The 20,396-nt window shown below is 29.7% G+C and overlaps 1 protein-coding gene and 1 pseudogene across 1 annotated transcript in view; both read right to left on the bottom strand.

The window, feature by feature from the left end:
• Window positions 1–854: 854 nt before the first annotated feature.
• On the bottom strand, window positions 855–11,339 carry LOC128391234 (opioid-binding protein/cell adhesion molecule homolog; annotated as a pseudogene).
• A 672-nt stretch (window positions 11,340–12,011) lies between these two features.
• The window catches only part of LOC128391283 (beta-2 adrenergic receptor-like), a 29,795-nt gene continuing 21,410 nt past the window's right edge, over window positions 12,012–20,396 (bottom strand). Inside the window, exons 2-4 of the mRNA XM_053351136.1 lie at window positions 18,909–19,079; window positions 14,642–14,831; window positions 12,012–12,990 (exon numbers count right to left, since the gene is read on the bottom strand). Of these exons, the coding sequence (XP_053207111.1) occupies window positions 12,319–12,990; window positions 14,642–14,831; window positions 18,909–19,079 (1,033 nt within the window). The 3' untranslated portion in view covers window positions 12,012–12,318. The remainder of the gene's footprint in view (window positions 12,991–14,641; window positions 14,832–18,908; window positions 19,080–20,396) is intronic.

Here is a 20,396-nt window from a genome sequence, read left to right as displayed (position 1 = left end):
TTCAACAAAAAATCATCCAATCAGATTAACCAGGTACCACGTGAGAGGTGGTACCTGGTTAAACAAAGAGAACTGGTTGTGAGACCAGTTTGGTTACACTAGTAACCGATATCAAAAAGATATTAATACAAAGCTTAGAGACCAATCATGGTGATGATAGCTTGTAGGACAATGGTCATCTTTTTCATATCATCTTATAATATAAGATTTATATGGTAACTTGAAAAGAAACAAGAAGAAATCAGATGCGTTTGATTGAATGATTGGCCTATTATACAATAGTGGCACAGAAAAGATTAAGAAATTGCATAGAATCAAATGAAAAGCTAAGTTGTTGAGAAAAAAGTTCTGAAGTATTCAAGCAGCTAAGGGAAAAGATGAAGAGCAGAAAAATAGGACTAACCGATTTTTTTGTTGCTACATGAGAAAAAATCAGGAAGGGACTTTATGTTATCCATTTAAAGTGTCGATAAATAGCAAATCTACTTGATCATTCTGACAAACATTCATACAGAGAAGAAGATGCAAAAAAATCAGGAAGATGAAGAATAAAATCAGATAAGATAGATAATGACGATTGGATGATATGTAAGAAAAGACCACTTTCTGATCATTTATCGTTTTGTATTCATTGTTATTTTTTGTTCAACATTCTTCTTAACCTCATGATCCTCAGTTAGTTTTTTTCTTTATCTTTTTTATCATTATCACCACCATCTTTATCCTCACATCATCATCATCATCATAAGTATCTTCCATTGAAGAGAAGAAAAAAAAAATTTTATTCAGAATAATAAGAAAATTGAAAATGAAATAAATTCAATCTGTTAATCCATTCTCGATATTGAACTTACATTTAACTCCGAGAAAAATCCGTTTGCTTACAGAATTTGGTATTCCATTTGATGCTATGCATAGATAAACACCCATGTGTTGCCGACGAACTTGACTTAAGTTCAAAAAAGTACCTTGAACGGTTCGAACTGCAAAGAAAAAATGGACAAAAAGGGTCAAAAACTTAATCATTTCGAAAACTATCAAGCCTCTTATTTATATCATTTACGTTCATCATCACGATCAAATTGTTGTGATTCGCAAAAAAAAGTATCAATCGATAGTCTAATCCAGGGTAATAGTGTTTTATTTTCCTATCGAAATACTTTTGTGTTGGAATGAACAAATTCCCAAAAGTGATTGTGATAATGTTATCACGTTCATAATGATATTTAGATGGCATAGAAAAATATTACATTTAAATTGTGTTAAAAGGATAAACATTGTTTCATTTGATTGAAAACACGTTCACACTTTTATTATGATATTTATATATAGAGAAGGGTATTCACTGGTTACTTACCATTCTTATTGTCACTAGATGAAGATATTGATGATGGTGATAAGGCATCAATAGATTCTTTATCTTCCTCCTCCATTCAATCGTAGGCAGGGAATCCTCTTGCTGTGCATCGTAAACTTACAGAATCATTTTCATCAACATCAGTATCTGAACTTGTTTGATCCTCAACAAAATAAGGTGGCACTACGAAAGTATTCATGATGATTCAGGATAATTTCGAGAGAGAGAGAGCGAGAGGGAGAGAAAAGATTAGTAAAAGTTTGTTCAACATTCTTATGAAACAAATAGATAATCCTTAGGAAAATTCAGTCTACAGTTTATTTGATTAACTTTTTCAAACAAATATTCCACCTTAGTGTCAGGTATCATGGGTTAACCTGAAAACTTTTCCAAGCACAGGGATCAAAGATTATTCAGTTAATTAAATTCGTTAAAAGAACTTTTTATTTCTCTGTCTATTCATAGATTAGATAATCAAATCTAAAGCGTAAGACTTTGTTTTTGACAGAAAAAGTTTATTGATTATGCTGGATAAAAATTAGAGACGAAATGATCTGAGCCGGATTATAATTAATCAAATGACTAAACGATTAGTAAATTGGGTCAATTCTGTGCGATTTCTAAGTTGAGATCATCTCGATTTCACCCTTTAAATTAGTGTGAAAAAGACTTTCATGTAAAAGTAAAGCAACATGATTAAGTTTCAAGTATTTATGGTTTATTGGCCTCTATTTTTGATTAGAGTAAATGTACAACTTAATTATGATTTAAAAGAGTTGGTGAGCCAATTATCAGAATTGAGAGATGAGAAAGTGTAAAGAAGCGTCAAAGAAAAATTTGAATGAAAGTGAATGAGAAAAAAACATATTAACATGATGAGAATAAGAAAAATTAGTTGTGAAATATTGGAGTGTAAAAAAAGCGTAATAATAAAAAAAGAGAGCAAGACAAAGTGATGATGATGATGATGATGCTTTTCTTAGCATTTCCATTGAAATGCTGAGATAATAATTCATTGCTCATATCATTTTGTATCTGCTGGTCTCTCAATGGTTAAGCTAACTGATCTCATCTGATTTTGCTTATTTCTATTCATAGTATTGTTATCATGTAACAAAGATAACATTTTGATATGGAGATGATTCTTATTACCGAGAGAGGAAAATAAAGGGAGAGAGAGAGAGGAAGATACAAAAAGAGGGTGGTGTAATGTTTTTGCATTTGAAGATGAAGATGAAGATGGAGAGATGGTGAAAGATGATGATGATGATGAAAAGAGGAAAAGTAAAAGATGGAGAATAGGAATATACATAAGAAGGAGAAGCGAAATGTCAGATTAACTTTTTGTTACTTCTCACAACAAAAATCTATCAATCAAACTGAGCCCACAAGATCATTGATCGTTTGTTGTTCAACCCATTTTCTACTCCATTCTAATAGTAGTTAACTAAATTGTGATTCACAATTCACTTTGCAAAACTTAACAATCAACGAGAATAGTGAACAAAAAATTATCAACTTAACATTTTCTAACATAGAGCATTGAATTATTATATTATACCAAAGGGAAAACATTAAATCCATCACCAGAATCATTAATATTATTGCTATTGCAATTACTTATTATCGTTTTCACCACTTTTCAAATTATTGGTAAAACTGTGAGTTTATCATCACCCAAATCAATTGAATTTGTTGATAACAATTAATGGAAATTGATCATTGATAATATAATCAAATTGAAGTTTTTTTCTTCTCCTTTTTTTTTATCTCATTTTGCATTTCCAATATTTTAAATTATTACTTTTCTTTTTTTTCTTTGTTTTCTTCAATAACTTCCTATAAGTTCAGTTGTTCATTTCTTTATGGTTTTATCTCATGTTTTCATTTTCTTGTGATTACATTTGCTCATGTGAAGATAAAATTGAGTGAATTAACTTGAATAGTATGAGATATTAAGGTTCAATGGTAAAATTCATTAGACTCCAATTCGTGGTTAATGGAGAAAAGCATCAAAATTCTGAGCAAGAATTCAAGGTATCAACTGTAGGTATATATAAATATATTCTCATGATAAGATATTAGATGAATACCTTTATCAATATTTTACTTTAACCATCATGAGACGATGCTGCTCATACAATTTTCATTGGAAAATCTTATCTTCATCCTTACTTATCTTATTCTTCATCTTAACCTGAGTAAATAAGTAAATCAGCAGAATGAATCTCAAGACTGACCATAGGTCAGATTAACTTTTACAGATATTTCATCCATGACAAGACATACAGTAAACATTATCATCCTGGGAGTTAAAGATCAAATAATAAGCTACAACTTTTGACCCCTTTTTCTTGCTTTTAATTTGTTTCCGAAAAAAAAACCATCGAAAACATGAACCGGAAATACAATAATGATAATCTTTCAATATCCAATTAGCTTAATCTTGATTAGAATTAACTTGTGATCCTCTAATTCAACTGTCTCTTGAAAAAATTTAACTTCTTTTCGTTGGTGAAGTTAATCTTGTTCATAAATTGTGAGTAACTTTTAGATAATTAGTTTCAAGGCACGATGAGAAATTCCTATTTACTGGGAGTGAATTTTATCTCAAGGAAACGACTAATGTATTAACTTTTTTTTTCTTTTCAACTTTTCAACTGAAACTTTAAGTTCTCAAAATGATGAAGTTTTTTTGCTCTTTCTCTCTACTTTCATGAGTGAAGGTAAAAAGCGACAGAATGTGAGCATCTCATGTTTCAAAATGATAGAAGATGATAAACTTTTTGTTTCTTTTCATGTTGTTTCCTCATCTTCTTGATCTTTGGGAGGGAAAAGAGACTCAACTTGATGACAGATATTATCTTATATCTTTCATTTGATTCAGAACTTTGATGAGCCCAAAGGTGAAAAGTATTGAGAGCTAAACAGATACTTCCAAAAACAACCCTGAAGATTGACAGTTAACCTCAGTAATTATCGGATAACTTTCTCATGTTAATAATTCTGATACAAAGTGAAGCTGAAATTTTGATCAAAATGCTCCAGGCTATTGGCTAATTATGCACCTTCAATAGTACTAAATTAATCCAATAATCAGCTGATTCTGATCTACTTCTAATCATCAAGATAATCAGGTCAGCAATAGGATGAGAAAAATGCTGCTTAAATATGAAAACTTGGAATTGAGTTGGTTTCATTGAGGAAAATGAAATGAAATAAATTCAAATGTCTAATAAGTCAGAAAATAAACTTGCAAATGCCAATGAACTTTTCAGGCTAAATTTATCGTAAATGATTCAACTGTAATTCCAGATTTAAGATAAACAGAAAATTATTTTAAAAGAAACACCCTAAGGTGATTTAAGAGTATAAATCAACTATATAATAGCGAGGGTATTCAAACTGCTTACCCAAGTTAAATACATTGTATTATATTAGCTTAATTCTGATATACGTATCGAGTTGATTTCTGCATCTTGATATCCTAATTTTATCTTCAACAATGTTATCTGAGAATAATATGAAAGTATCCATGGTGAAATAATCTCAACTAAATGTTATCTCTGATGATTTGTTTCTCATGATAGCTGAACATCAGAAATTCTTAGAATCTATAATAAGGTCATTAGAAAGAGTAAAATATTGTTTTCTTTTCTACCAATTTGTTTGATATTTATCGAACTATCCGTCGATAAAAGTGACCTATTCTCTTTCTTTTAAGAATATCAAAAGTGTGAAATAGTGAGAGAAACATTAATGTATTGATATTTGAGCCCTCGAGGGTTTTAGATCATGTAGACTGATGCGATTTGATGATTCGATACACGAAAATATTTTCGTATTTTATCATCTTATCGATGATTCGGTTATTTGATGAACTTCTTGTGAGAGGTGAAAGGTTGTCAGAATTTCTCTCATTGTGATATTTTCTATCTGGTTTATTACTTGAAATGACGATTAGATGACAGACAAATTCAGCTGAGATTATATGAGAAGTTGAAGAATTGAGATGAAATTTTAGAAAAACATGGAGAGATTTATATTGAAATAATGATATCGAAAATTATTATTATAAAAGATGAACTTAAGATATAAAATGTATCATGTTGATGGAATTGGAAAACGAAATGAGTGATTACCAGGGGAGGAAAACGTTGAAATGTTTCCCTGAAAATGAACAGATTGATATGAATGAGCTTTTCCTTGAATTGTATTGTTTGAATTAATTATTGATAATTTTGTGAATAATTCAGTAATCAAATTGTTGATTTCTTATCAAGAATAATCAGTTTTACAGGCGAAATTTTCATTGATTTCACTTAATCTCATGTGTTATACTGGGGAAAAAGTAATTCATGAAAGAGAGAGAGAGAGAGAGAGAGAGAGAGAGTAAATGATTTCATGTTCATGACAAGATTCTTGGAAGTTGATAAATCCTTAATAAATCACTTGATAAGCTGATATACAACATTACCAATGAACTTATCTTAATCCATCAGGGTGAAAGAAAAAGAAACAAATGAAAATGAAAATAGATCAGAATGACTGGATTGATGAAACTGAAAATCTACTTCCTTAGACTGGTCAGTACTACCTTCATGGTAGATACATTCACTCAATCTCATTGTTTTCACTCCAATAAATCAACAGGTTAATCTTCATTCAAAAGAAATGGTCAATTTTTTGTTTCATCCATAATACTGAATACAATTTACTTCAATGCGTATATTAATATTATTCAAGTTGAACAAGTTCATTAAGTTTCATTATGTTGACCATTGAACTTTTCTTATTATTAATAACACTGGTCATCCTTTCCCAGTGTCCAGTCCATTGTCCCATTGAAATTGAGTGTGTTAACATTTTACTACTTGATTCATTTTGGCTTATTACTTGAAACTGAATATCAACTGGTAAGATATGAATCATATTCATTTATCTTTCCAGTTATTGTGGTGACCACTTTTCCGGTATATAACTCATAAAGTCTGATTTTTATCACCAAATGAACAACATGAAATAATAAAAACTTCACAAGATTAATAACTTTTGCATGGAAAATTATTCTGTCAACATGATGATAAATTCAATTAGTCAATACAGATACACTATCACCTAATCTTACTACAACCGAGTTCAAGTTCATTGATAAAAAAGGTCACAACTGAAAGATTTTTAAAACAAAGTTCTGATCAAAGAAATCAGAATCTGATCTAATCTGTTGGATAAATATAATCAACATGATTAAGAAAAAAGCTCAACATGATAAGATATAAGTCCATTAAGTTGAACATCAGTTTTGAGAGAGAAAAAATCAGATAATCACAATTATCGGTGATAAACTATCTCCTAACACCACAATCTATTAATATTACAATTAAACTGATATAAATTGTGGATTAACTAATTGCCACTAGTAATGATTGGAAGGTTATTCATATCGATTATCAGAAAATGAATAAAAGTTTTCTCAAAATGAATCGATAACATGATAAAATTAATAACTCTGATTACTTTTTATTGATAGAAACTCGAACCGTTTAAACATTAGTCCAAAACCGCGAGTGAATATATATAAATTATCAACTGAATTGTTTCAATAATAATAACATGATGATAATATTTATCTATTGGTCTAAGATCACAATAGGAATTATCATATCGATATTTTTATTATTTTGTTCTGTTTAATGTAAATAATAACCATAACCATTAGAGATAATCAAAAAAGTTTAACTTGGGATAAAAGTACAGTGAAAATAAAGGGAAACCAAAAAATTAATGCTTCGGATAAAAAGTATGATAGGATTTTGGTCCAATAAATATAACCATGTATTAGCTTCAATCTAACAAGAGAAACGGATTGCGGAAAGGAAAATGATTAGATTAAAAGATTCATGATGATGGTGATGAAAAGAGATAAAAATCTCAGCATTCTGACTGTTGAACTTTTTACTTTTACTATTATTTCATATATATCAAATTTTTCTCGAACTGGAAAATTGATTTCATGTTAATAAGCCGAAAATTCAAAACTCAAACTCTCAGCTCTTTTCTAATGGTTATCATGATAACTTTTTATCATCTTCTCATGTTATTTATATAACGTCATCTTCTATATATTATGTTAACTTTATGGGAATTACTTCAATTTATGTTTTACATTTCAAAGAATTATATTATTATCATGATGATTATCATCTTGACCATAAGACTGACCAACTTTCTTGTGGCTTTCATGAGATGGAAAAATAGTAGAAAACTTATTAATCAATTAACTTGAAATGAACAATTTCAAATCATTATATTAACCTGATAATTATGTAAATGATTAAGAGATAATCCTGATTCTTATAACCTGATTAACTTTACCAATTACTTTTGGTTGATAATTTGTCATTGTTATCATTGCCTATCAGCAACCAGAGTGATTTATATTAAGGTAATTTGATTATTAAATGAAATGACACACAATCAGAAGGGAAAAGCAATTGATTAATGTAAAAAGTTTGAAAAGTGACATTGATTTGATCATTTGATTAACAATCATAATCAGACCAATTATCTCAATCAATTGTTAACTCTAGTTAACAATGATAATAATGATTATCATCATGAAGACACTTGACTGTCAAAATATTTGATAACCTTTATTATTAAGAACCCAATGTCAATGTAACTAAAGTGAATATCTTCATCTGGGTCTCTCTCTCTCTCTCTCTCTCTCTCTCTCTCTCTCTCTCTCTCTCTGTTTTGGTTTCTTTATCATCTTATCATCTTCATCCTCATCATATTCCCTTTCAAATCGGTCAATTCTATATGCGATTCAATTGATTAAAGTGAGCCCAATGTTATTTGAACAAGAGTAAAAAGCTTTGAATAGACAGAAGGATAAACAATATAAATACTGTTATTTACTCACAATTTTATTTCTTGTTATTTTTTGTTTTCTTTTTCTCAACAATAGTTCATACTCCTAATAGACGATAACAAGAGAGATAAATATATAAACTCATCAAGTGAGATTTACTTCCGATTTCAATGTTATATGTGATCAAAACCACGTTATCATTTTGTTCCCAATGCTTTAACGCTTCCACTGATTAAGTAAATAACCTAACACTTTGTTAACCATTCAACTGAGAAACTTGATCTTTTAATAAACACAACATTCACTCAATTCTGCTACACTAGTAAATGTGTTGTAACATTGTGTTCATTTGATTGTATCCATAAAAATTTCAACAATTAACCTCAATCACCAATCAGTAATCATATTTAGAGAAAACAACAACAATAACAAATTACACATGATAACATTAACATGACATTTTCTCACACTGATTAATCGCCATGCAGACTGAATTCAACTCTACAGGTAAATATTCAAATAAGAAATTGAAAATTCATCTTACCTGTTACACGGAGGAAAGCGGATTGATCGATTACAGGAGAACTGTTTATTTGGCACATATATTCACCTCTGTCCTCTTCTCTAACTGGATCTAATTTGAGAGAAAATATTTTGTCTGTATGATTCGAGACATCGATTCGACTATTTTTACTAATAACTTCCTTTCCAAGTGCTAATAATGTATGTTTATCCTTGCGAACCCAGGCAACCTTTAGGGATAAAGATAATGAAAAGAAATGAGAGTAAATTGTTAATCCAATTGTTTACATATTTTGTGTTCCTCTGTAAATTAAATTAACCTTTTCTCTTGATTAGATATTCTTGGTGATTGAGATGATAATTCTGATAATGATAATCCTTTTCAAGTTTATCCCTTTACCCTCACTCAAAATGAGCAATTATTAACATTGTAGTTGAAGCTTTCCAATGATTTAATCAAGAGTTATATATACTTGTATTACTTTGTCTGGTTGACCCTCAATCTTTTTAACCGGATATACTGTTTGGAATTGAATTCACCAGAGAGACTCTGAATCTCTAAGATGATAATGATGATAAAGATGAAGAGAGAGAGAGAGAAACATAGTAACCTATTCAGTTACACCTTCCTAAGGCGAGTATCAAATTTATCTGCTTCATCCGATTCTCTAGTTTCCCTGGAACAGATTCAATATTATTTAGTTTAATTTCTTTCCCATCATTCTTATTCTCGAAAAGTCCAATATATACACTTCTTCCTCTTTATCATCATTCTTTCTTTCATCAAGATGATCATCTTCTTCTTTCTTTTATCTTGATTAAGGTTCACCCTTTCCTTACTCATTCACATGTTCTCCCCTCTTTACTTTGATGAATATCGCTAAGCTTAACAAAATCGGCTTAGCGGCTTTGCCTTTCATTTTACTCATATTCTTTCGTCATCTTCTCTAGTACAATCTTCCTACTTTCATCATTCACTCCCTGTCTCTCTTCTTGTAGCATCTTCTTTTTGCATCCTTCTCTCTCTCTCTCTCTCTCTCTCTCTCTCTCTCTCTCTCTCTCTCTCTCTCATTTCTTATTTCCCTCTTTTCATCAAGTAAAGTTGCTCAAGCTATCATATATTCACACAGATATTGTGGCCCAAAGAAACTGTTTGATGCTGTTCATCAATTTAATTTAGCATCAGTAAAATGAAGACGCATACTCATCATGAAAACCCCTCACTCACCCACAAGAAAAAAAAACAACATCAGATGAGGATAAAGTATGTTGGCCCGGGCTAAACCAATTTCCATTTAATAACCAAACATGTTTATGGTTAAAATGAGGGTAAAGAGGATAATGGGGATGGATGAGAATAAAATCAAAGGAAGATGAAAGTAAGATGATTATCAAAGAGGAAAAAAAGAAAGACGAGGAAGATAAAGATATAAAAGAGAGAATGAGATAGAGAGAGAGAGAGAGAGGGTGGAATGGACTCAACTTGGGCTCTTTCAAATGTTGAATCAGTTTCACTTGAAAACTATATCATGATAATAGCTACAGAATCATTGAGAACCTAAACTTGGGATCTTTTTTCCCCTCTTTATCTTTTATTGAATGTCCTTGTCAGAATATCCCCATTCTCATCTTTATCTTCATCTCTCCTTCATCCTCATCTTTAGCTTATCGACTCTTTTCTCTCTCCCTCTCTCCCTCTCTTATTATTCTTATCTATTTACAGAAAAAAATCTTAGAATCATCTCTCTTTTCCTCTTCCTTCCTCCGCTTTTACCATCCATCCAGCTACTCCAACCAACTGATGACTCCATCAGAAAAAACCCTCCACCCAATTTCATATCAACCTAATCACCATCGTTTTTTTCACCCAGAAAAGACAGAAAACAACTGAATCAAAATTCCAATCAATATGAACAAGACAAAGAATCACCTTGTTGACATCGTAAAACTCACAATCAAGTAACCAAACAATTGTAGAAAATAATTAATAACAATTAACTCACTTGTCGAGTGCCAAGATTTTCAACTACACATTGAAATTTAACAGGACGTCCAACTTGAACCGTTACATTGGACATTATCTCGGCAAAATAAGGCTTATTATTATAATCTTCATTAGGAAAATCTTTCTCGTTTAGAGAGTTAATCGAGTCGATTGAGTTGTATTCTTTGGCCAGACAGTTATTTGTATCTGCAAACAATTAGATGAAAACACGCAAGAAAATTAGATCAATTCAAAGTAAATGATATCATTTTGATGTCAACAATCAAATTTGCGGTTTGTTTCGCTGATGATAATTAACGATTGATTGGTAAAGATGAATACTAGCACTTTGATATTGTTGGAAAAGTTTAACAATTTCTGGTATGAGAAAGTTTTGTTTCATTTGTAAAGTTATACTCACATGTGAATAAAATAATATTTTGGATGTTTAAAATTAACTGAATGAAAAGTTTTCCACTTTTATGTATCAACATTTTACTTGGACTTTTATGTTCACAAGTATATTGGGGAAAAAGAGAGAAACGGAGATCAAGTCGTTCATCAGATCTGAACAAGATAATGAATAGAAAAATGTTCTAACAGAATCATGACTAACATTTGTTGAGAATACAACTCGAGATGAAATTCTCATCCCATAGAAATGTTGACCGAATATAATTCCATTCGAAACATGAACATCATGACATCTAGTGAATTCCATAAACAATTCACAATTCGATATCATCTCGAAAGAGTTGATCTTTTCTTGTTATTTTTTTCCATTCAGTATCAACATTCATCAGAAAAATTACCCAGCAATAACTGAAAGAACTTTATTCTAATCATATTGTTATTAGTTAACCATAATAACTAATTTGTTTTCTGTCAATCATTTTACCGAAAAGTTTATGGTTTGTTTTCAAATGATAACTTTGACTCAAGAGATTCCATTGACTGTTATCGATCAGTTCGTATGAATGAAATTCCAAGTTTCGGCTCCTTTAACAAAGTAGAGAAAATTTAGAACTCGAAAAGTGACCTGAGAACAAGAAAAAAAAGGCTAATCAAGGGTAATTATCAATCGAATCAATTTATTAGATCGAAAAAGTTGAAGAAAATGTCATCAGATGGCGATACATATTCGAAGGCTGAGAAAATTCGCTCTGCCATCTAGTGGATGATTTAACAACAAATTCTTTCATTTTTTCACCAATTAAACTGAGCATCAAATAAGAAAGAGAAAGTTAATACTAATTGTAATTTATGTAATAAAACGATATGATTTAAAATTTATTTTCTTTCCAATGATTACAATTTTAATCGATTTACAAAGTATAATATTTACCACAAGAAAAGATTTACAGTTTTATGTAAAATAATGTGTCCATTAAATGATTGTCATCATAACAGTATCATAACAATTATTTATAAATTAATACATTCGCTTTTGTTTCAATGACAGAAATTGAGATTTGATTAGTTGGTGAAAAGTTTTTTCTCAAATCCAACTTTTGTTGTTGTTTTTTATTTGTCACAAATTTAATCAAAACTTTATCGATAATCGAGTTGACGATCTGTCATTTAATGTTGATCTACTTTGCGACCTGCTAATCCAATGGTTACTTGGTCCACTAGATAATCTGAGATCTCTTTTAAAGCAACAACTTCACAATTTTTATCAAATCTATTACCCTGAATGTGAGATTTTGTTGAGCTACTGGTTTCATCATGACAAGTATCCGAAGAGATTAGATAACTTGGTGTATTGAAAAGGATTTGACGAAAAGCATTCTTAAAATCCTGATTACAAAAAGCATATATTAATGGATTAAGAGATGAATTAAGATAACCCAACCATTGAATTCCCGTTTTAACCTCATAAGGAGTTTGACAAGAATCACAATAAGCTTCAACAAGGTAATAAATAAAAAATGGAAGCCAACAAGCACAAAAAACACCCATGATAATACCAAGTGTACGAATCGCTTTTGTCTCAACGAGAAGCTGCTTAGTTTTCCTCCTTAAACGTTTCCCCGAATCAAATAGATCACCAGAATCACGACTTCCACTTGTATTAGATGAATATCCAGTCGAACCCATGGATGAACTTTCCTTAAGTGTATATTCAACCTGCTTAATTTGTCGAGATTGTTCCTCAGCGATAATCAAAATTCTCATGTAAACATAAAGCATAACAATCAATGGAACATAAAATGAAATACTAGAAGATAGAACGGCATAGATTCGATTAACCTGTAGAATAGAAAGAAAAAAGAAAAAAAAATCTCGAATTTAGGTAACCAATTCAATCTATTTCGTCACCAAAAGGTACAAACTTAAACTCCACCATGAGAAAGTTTTCATGATACAATGAACATCGCTCAGGTAAATTAGCTTAAAGTCATTACTATTATTATTATTATCTGAATATAAATATAATCGTAAATACCACAAATCAAATGATTACCATTGATTAAATTGATTTGGGAGATTATCAATCATAAATAATTCACGATTAGTGTTAAATTGTGTAACCATTAATCAGATAAAATTTAACTCATTCCTTTGATACATAAAAGTTATTCATATATTAATCTCAATTTTCATCTGATTAATTGTTTCATTTGATATTTATTAATATCAAAAAAGAGACTAACATTAATCATCCCATTTATTAGTTTAATTTATTGTATTTTATAAACCAAATCAAAGCTAATTGAGAAATGAAATGATAATCAATGAGAAACAGGTAAAGACTTAGCTACCTGTTTGTTCATGTATTTACATGATGTTCATCTGATCAATTGAGCTTTTCGATAAATTCTGAAATTTGTATAATAATTATGATAAACCTTTCCAATGATTAAATTTGATTTCAACTTTTTCTTTTTTCAATTATCATTCTCAAAGAATTGTGAACTTTTAATATTTACATTGTGAGTTGCAAATTAAGATTTACCCTGAACTTTAATTTTCCTCTGAGTGATGATGATGAATTTCCAAGGATATAATAATATATATATATATTTGCTATCTCTCAAGTGGAAGAAGAGAAGAAAAAAATAATTCTCTTTTTTTTTATTATAAGAAGATTAACATTGTAATAATAAGAAATTAAATACATGAGGAATTAAAGTCTATGACAAGAATTAATTTCCAACAGTGGATTGGGAAAAGAGATGCTAAGAAAATGATAGGTAAACACTCAGGTGAATATTGATGAGGGAAAATGATAGATTGGTTGAATGTCAACGAATTCTCATCATGATTGAATAAAGGGAAGAAATAAAAAAAAAAGATAATTATAAATATTAATTGATTTTCTAATGAAAAATCAGTTTTCTTGTTAATCAACTAATCGAATTGATATCTTGCATATCATGAAACTTTCAATTAATCCATCAATCTATTATTATCATCATCATTATCTTCATAATAATAATCGTGATGATGAACAATAATTATTTGATATTAATTGATGAGAATGATAATATGTTGATGGTCAGTTGTATCGGATGATATTGTCCACTAAATTACTACCAAAATCTGATGGTCATTGATAAATTAAAATCTCTATCTAATGATAGACTCATGATGAGATCAATTTATCATGTTCAATTGTTTAATATTGTTATATTATTATTATTATGTTCAAGAACAGGATAAGAGATTGTGTTTTTGTCTATGAGTATTAGTGGGGTTATCATGATGTTACTGAATAGACTGGAGATCTCAATTGGATTGATAATTTGTTGTTGGTCATTTTATCATTAGAAAATAAGAGAAACAACAAAAAAAAATAAGACGATGATGATGTTTATGATAGAGTTGATGATAATAATGATAAGAGTATGGATGATGAAGATGATGGAGTAAATGAATCGTAAATATATAATATTTTTACCTTAAGTTCACAGTCAGGGAGATGGTCAAATGTTAGGATATTGTTAATGGTTCCAGCATGATACCAACCACTGAATATTGGAACAAATGAAATGGTAATACTGCTTATCCAAATAACGATTATATTGCAATAAAGATTTCGTCTATTCACTGAAGTCTTATATCGAAGAGGATTAGTTATGGCACAATATCTAATATAAATGGAAAGAAACAAGTTAGAAAAGTTAGTAAGTCGAAAAAAAGAAAATAAAAGTAAATTTAACTTTTAATGTTCGAAAACTTTTCAATCAGTTAATTACTTTCGCTTTCTTTTTTTTTCTCACTCTTTAAATTGATCTCATTTCATGGAATCGAATTGTTAATAGTTCGAAGAAAATGCTGATAAAATTATCTTTTAATTTCTTTTAATTTCTTTTTTATTCTAGTTCTTCTTCCTCTTTCTATCTCTTCTTTACCTTCTTAAAGAAAAGACAATCAGAGCGATATAATTGATTGAGATTCTTATAAAAATATATCATCGAACTATTCATTCATGGTGATGAATACAGATTCAAATTATTCGCTCTCATGGTTCTTGAATCAGTTCCAATTAGATAAATCTAATCATTGGCAAGGATTGAAATCTCTCATTATTTGGTTATCATTAATCTGATAATCGATTTTTATGTTGAGAATTTTATTCTTTTTTTATCTTCATCATTCTAAAAGTGAATGAATTTTGTCACCTTATTATTGATGATATTAAATCGCAGTTATTTTCTTTCTATTCATTGTGGTTCATCTGAGTAACATGGTAACATTTCATGTAACATGATTTTTTATCCAGGTAAATATTCATTTCTTTTTTCTTCTTATGTTACTCAACAATTTAAATGTATCTAAATCTTATACTTTCACTACCATGAACATTGTCAAAAAGTATCTACATTTACATGAGATTTTATTTCATAGAAAATGATTTTTCCGTTCTCAGTACCAAAATATTATTCAACTTTTTTTTTACTCCTTGTTATCCTCCTGTGTTAATATGATATAAAAAAATTCAGTGGAAAGGATTATGTATCCGTTGTTGGGAATCAAAAGTCTCATTTAAAGTTAGATAGCATGGAAAAAAATCGATAACTTATTGGATTTAATAATAGTAATAATATTATGTATCAATGTTTTCCTCCAATGGTTCTGAACGAATTTCTCCCTTTAGGACAATACATGAATTGGAAAAGTGAATGTTAAGGAGATAGAAATATTGAAATGTTCAGATGAGACAAAATCATCATTATGAGATTATCATTGTCATTATCATTCGACTCATTCATGAATTCCATGTCATCGATTTCATATCAACCCTCGATATGTATTAGAGCTCTCTCTCTCTCTCTCTCTCTCTCTCTCTCTCTCTCTCTCTCTCTCTCTATTTATTTCTATTTCTCTCTTATCAACTTTTCCATCTTGATCATGTTTCTCATGATGTAATTCACATCATCAAGAGCATGATAGAAAATGATTTTTCTCTTGTGCTCTAGCTGTATATCGAAAGGTTTTACACTTGATCGAGTTTCTTGTACTTGGTATTACATTTTTTTCCCTCTAGTTTAAGAGAAACTGGATTAGAGTATTGGAAAAACAGGAATAAGAAGGTGTTGATGAGAGGAGTGAATTTTTCATGAGCACTTATCACCTCGTGAACAGAATACTTAACCCTCTAATTTTATGTTCTTTATCAGAACTTTTTCAACTTCAGAAACTCAAGAGATGAATTGACTTATCATTATCTGTAACTCAAAATAACTTTATCCAGAATCATAAGTATATTCACGGTAAATTTACCGACATCAGAGTTATCTTTTATATATATATTTACAATTGAGTTAGAAATTTGAAATCATAAGGGTAAATGATTATCTCATATCTCCATGAGTTATATCAATTCATTCCATGAAGGAGTAATTTGATCATTACAGTCATTTCTAGCTGGCTATCATCTAATACATCTATTTAAGTCAATAATTGTGGACTTTAAAATGGAAAGGTTCAGAACATTTAATTAATCATTGCAAAACATATTGTGAATTCACAAATCCAAATACCGCTGCTACCGATGAGAAACATACATTCCCGGGGTCCGTGCCAGTTCTGAGTCAACTGTTTTTCGCTGGCCGAAAAGATTACCCTCTACACCATCATAGTTAACATAACCGAAGCTCTGCTAAGCTATAATGGGTAAAGGATCCTAGCTATAGTCATACACAAGATCACAAAGACACAAGTCCAGAATCTATAACTATGCTATAAATAACAAAGAAATTTCATCCAGTCTCAGTACAATGTAGTACTTGCTTCTGCCTTTAGCCCGACCAGCTCAGTTTTCAGAGCCAATCCTTTTCCCGAAGTTACGGATCCGTGTAGAAATGAAAAAGAAAGAGGAAAAGATAACCTATCAGAACAGCCCAATAGGGGTCACTCAAATTGATTCGATAGGTGGCGAACATTTTAAATTACTTAATTAAGCTACATGACGACTCGATCCTTTCCTTGAGGGAAAAATTGATAATAGATCTCCGAATTGTTGACAGATGATTATGACTTTGAGGAGTTCGAACGAGAAAAGCGAAAAATCTACAAAAGTAAAAAAGTCTTCAACTGTTTGCTAGGTTAATGATTTACGATAATTGTTATTTTAATAATTCATTGAAAAAGCATCATTAGTAGTAGGCTCATTGTTTTACACTTTTAATCATTTCTTTCATTAAATTGCATTTGGTAGAATGTTTCTGACAATTAAGTAAAAGTAAAAGAATATGAAAAAGATTATCGTGGTGATGATCATCATCAGCATGATGATGATGATGATAATGAAGGAGACATTAATAAAGATTTTATGTTTAGGCGTAAAGTGTAATTTCATTTGTGTTTTCATATTATTATAATTAAGCACCCAAAGAACAACATCAATATCAGAATCATCAGTAACATCCCTTTTCTCATACAACTCATTCTGAGTAAGATGTTCATTAATCTTTACACATTATTATTATTATTATTATTCATGGCTCATTCTTCATTGTTATCAAGCTATCAGGGAGAAGAAGTTGAAGAGAGGCTAAATTCTAGTGTATTTGAAATGTTATTCAGTAAGTAAATGCTTTGAGGTTATCCAGAGGCTGAATCTGAGACGATAATGAAAAATCATATAATATTTTTTTGTTGTTGGAATGAGAAAAAAACTAAATGAATGATAAAAGAAATGAGTGATAAATTCTGTTGACATATTATCATGAATGTGAATTAATGTTTGACTTTACAGCTAATTAGTTTGATAGAGATAAATGGGTAATCCGAATAATAAAAAACTAATCAATTTTTACATTCTAATTGTAATTTTAATCCATTGTTTCATTTTAATTGTTTCCGTAACTTTCTTTCAACTTTTACTCCATTTTTTTTTGTTCACCATGATAACAGTTCAAACACATTTACAATAGATTATCATGAGTTCAGTTGAATTTTCAATGTTTATTAGGTTCTCATTGTATCTTGAATACAATATCAAATTATAAGCACAAGGATATAAATATATCACAACTGATTCGTTAAATACTCTTATCATAATTTTCCTTTGGAACAAGCATTCAATTCAGATTGTTATGTTTCCAACCTTCTCATGATTAACTAATTTTCTGTTCATAATATGATTACATTTTTGGATATTTATCTGATCGTAGAGCTTGTAGTGGATTTAAATCACTTGTTTATCGATTATCACTTGAAATTGACATTGAGATTGACTGAAAGTGATAATTTATTTCAATTGAATCAATTAATTGGCCTTGAGAGTTGAAAACTAGTCTCAAGATGATCAATTCTCAGTTTGGATTTTGATCATTGAATAAGAGTAATTACTTGAAACGATTAATCTGTCGAGGGAAAATTTTTCGTTTACTTGCAAAAATGTTCAACTCGGATATCGACGAATCATCTAATTGATAATAGTTGAGATGGAGAAAAAAAATTCCAACTTATACTAGAACAATTTGTTGCAGTTTCGATGAGAATTCATATGAGACTCGGCACAATTACTCTGATATTTTTCTTTCTTCTGCCTTTTTTACACAATCGATAAGTGATATGAACATTTTGAATTCGATTCCAAGAGAAGACCCAAATTATTTATATTCATTGGAGCGAAAACAGTAGACAAAGGTAAAGAAAGAATAATATTTTCTTGTCTTATATTCTTAGAGATATTAATCATGTATATTCACTTTTACCTGTCTAGTGCAATGGCACATAGATGGAGGATTGAAGATGTACAGCACATCACATCACAGGAGATCCAAAAATGACACGGAATTGATCTGAATGGCCAGAATCGTAGATAATCATAGACCAATAAAAAGGGCATAACTAAAATGGCGACGGTTATATCAGCTGAAGCCAGACTAGAGTCGAAAAGAAATTTGTAAAGAAAAAAGAAATCAGAACAACATGTAAATGATATTAGAAATAATCTGATAAAATAATGACCAAGAAACATCAACATTTCGTCTGAATGATAATCAAGAGAGGTAAAGAAAATCAGTCAATAGTATTAATATTATTTTCTATCTTCAAGAGTGAATATTTCATGTTAGATAATCAGGATATGTCTGTGATTATCTTCAATACATTAAGAGGATGAATTTCAGTTACGATGATCTTATTGATCCATAGGGCATGGAATAAATCAGAGAAGATAATACCAGAACTTGCGTTCGATTGCTTGAAGAATTGTTCTCAATAACATCAACTCTATTTCATCGTAAGAACAGTAAAGAGAGAGAGAGAGAGAGAGAGAGAGAGAGAGCAAAAAAACACCATTAAGAAAATTTTCTGGTTAATTCGATTATTCAAACGAATATATAACATATTCCAATTTCTTGATTTACATGAAACAATTTGATTCCAACTAATTTACACAATGAGATAAATTGGCTCATTTCTATTGATCAATTTGCATGGTGGCGAAAATTTTATCTATTACAATGAATAACAATTCTGTGATTATTTTCACTTGCAAAGAGAAAGTGGAAATGTTATTTTGTTCTGAGCTGAAAAAGATTCCATTGTGTGGTGATTAATTAACTGAATCCTGTTCACTTATATAATTGAATTTAATTCTGTTGATTAGGTAATGTTATTGTTTCTCTCTCTCTCTCTCTCTCTTGATTGAGCTAAAACCTCAGTAAAAAGCAAAACAAAAGAGATACATCAACAACTTATTCACAGAGACGTTAAAAGTTATCGTAACTAAAAATAGCAGCACATTGTTTTTGGATTAAATTTGTTCAACATGATAAACATGATGATAAACAAGAAATAGTGACAAAATTGATTCAATGAATGTAACTTAATCAACAAAAGCAACACTGAAACAAAAACAATCAACAAATCGTGAAATTAATCTTTCGCCTAATGAGATAATCCAAAAACAATCAAATCTGAATACAATTATAATAATAATGAAATTCAGGTAACTGAAACATAATCAGATAATCAGAATTTAATTTACTTTGATTGAATAGAATCAATAAATATATCAGCTAATGTAAACATATAGTAAAATTGATACAATTAACTCAATCATAATCAGGATAATAGTACCGAGAATCCAATTATCCAGTTGATTGTTGGGAAAAAAGAGTAAAATTTACTCAGGGAAAATGAATTTAACTCAACTTATCAATAGATTTGAGAAAAATTTTGATAACAATATGAAT

This window comes from Panonychus citri, unplaced genomic scaffold (genome assembly GCF_014898815.1).
Source record: "Panonychus citri isolate SS breed McGregor unplaced genomic scaffold, ASM1489881v1 Contig00134, whole genome shotgun sequence".
Lineage (NCBI taxonomy): Eukaryota > Metazoa > Arthropoda > Arachnida > Trombidiformes > Tetranychidae > Panonychus > Panonychus citri.
Note: the sequence above shows the minus strand (reverse complement) of the source record. Positions and strands in the feature narration are given on the sequence as shown.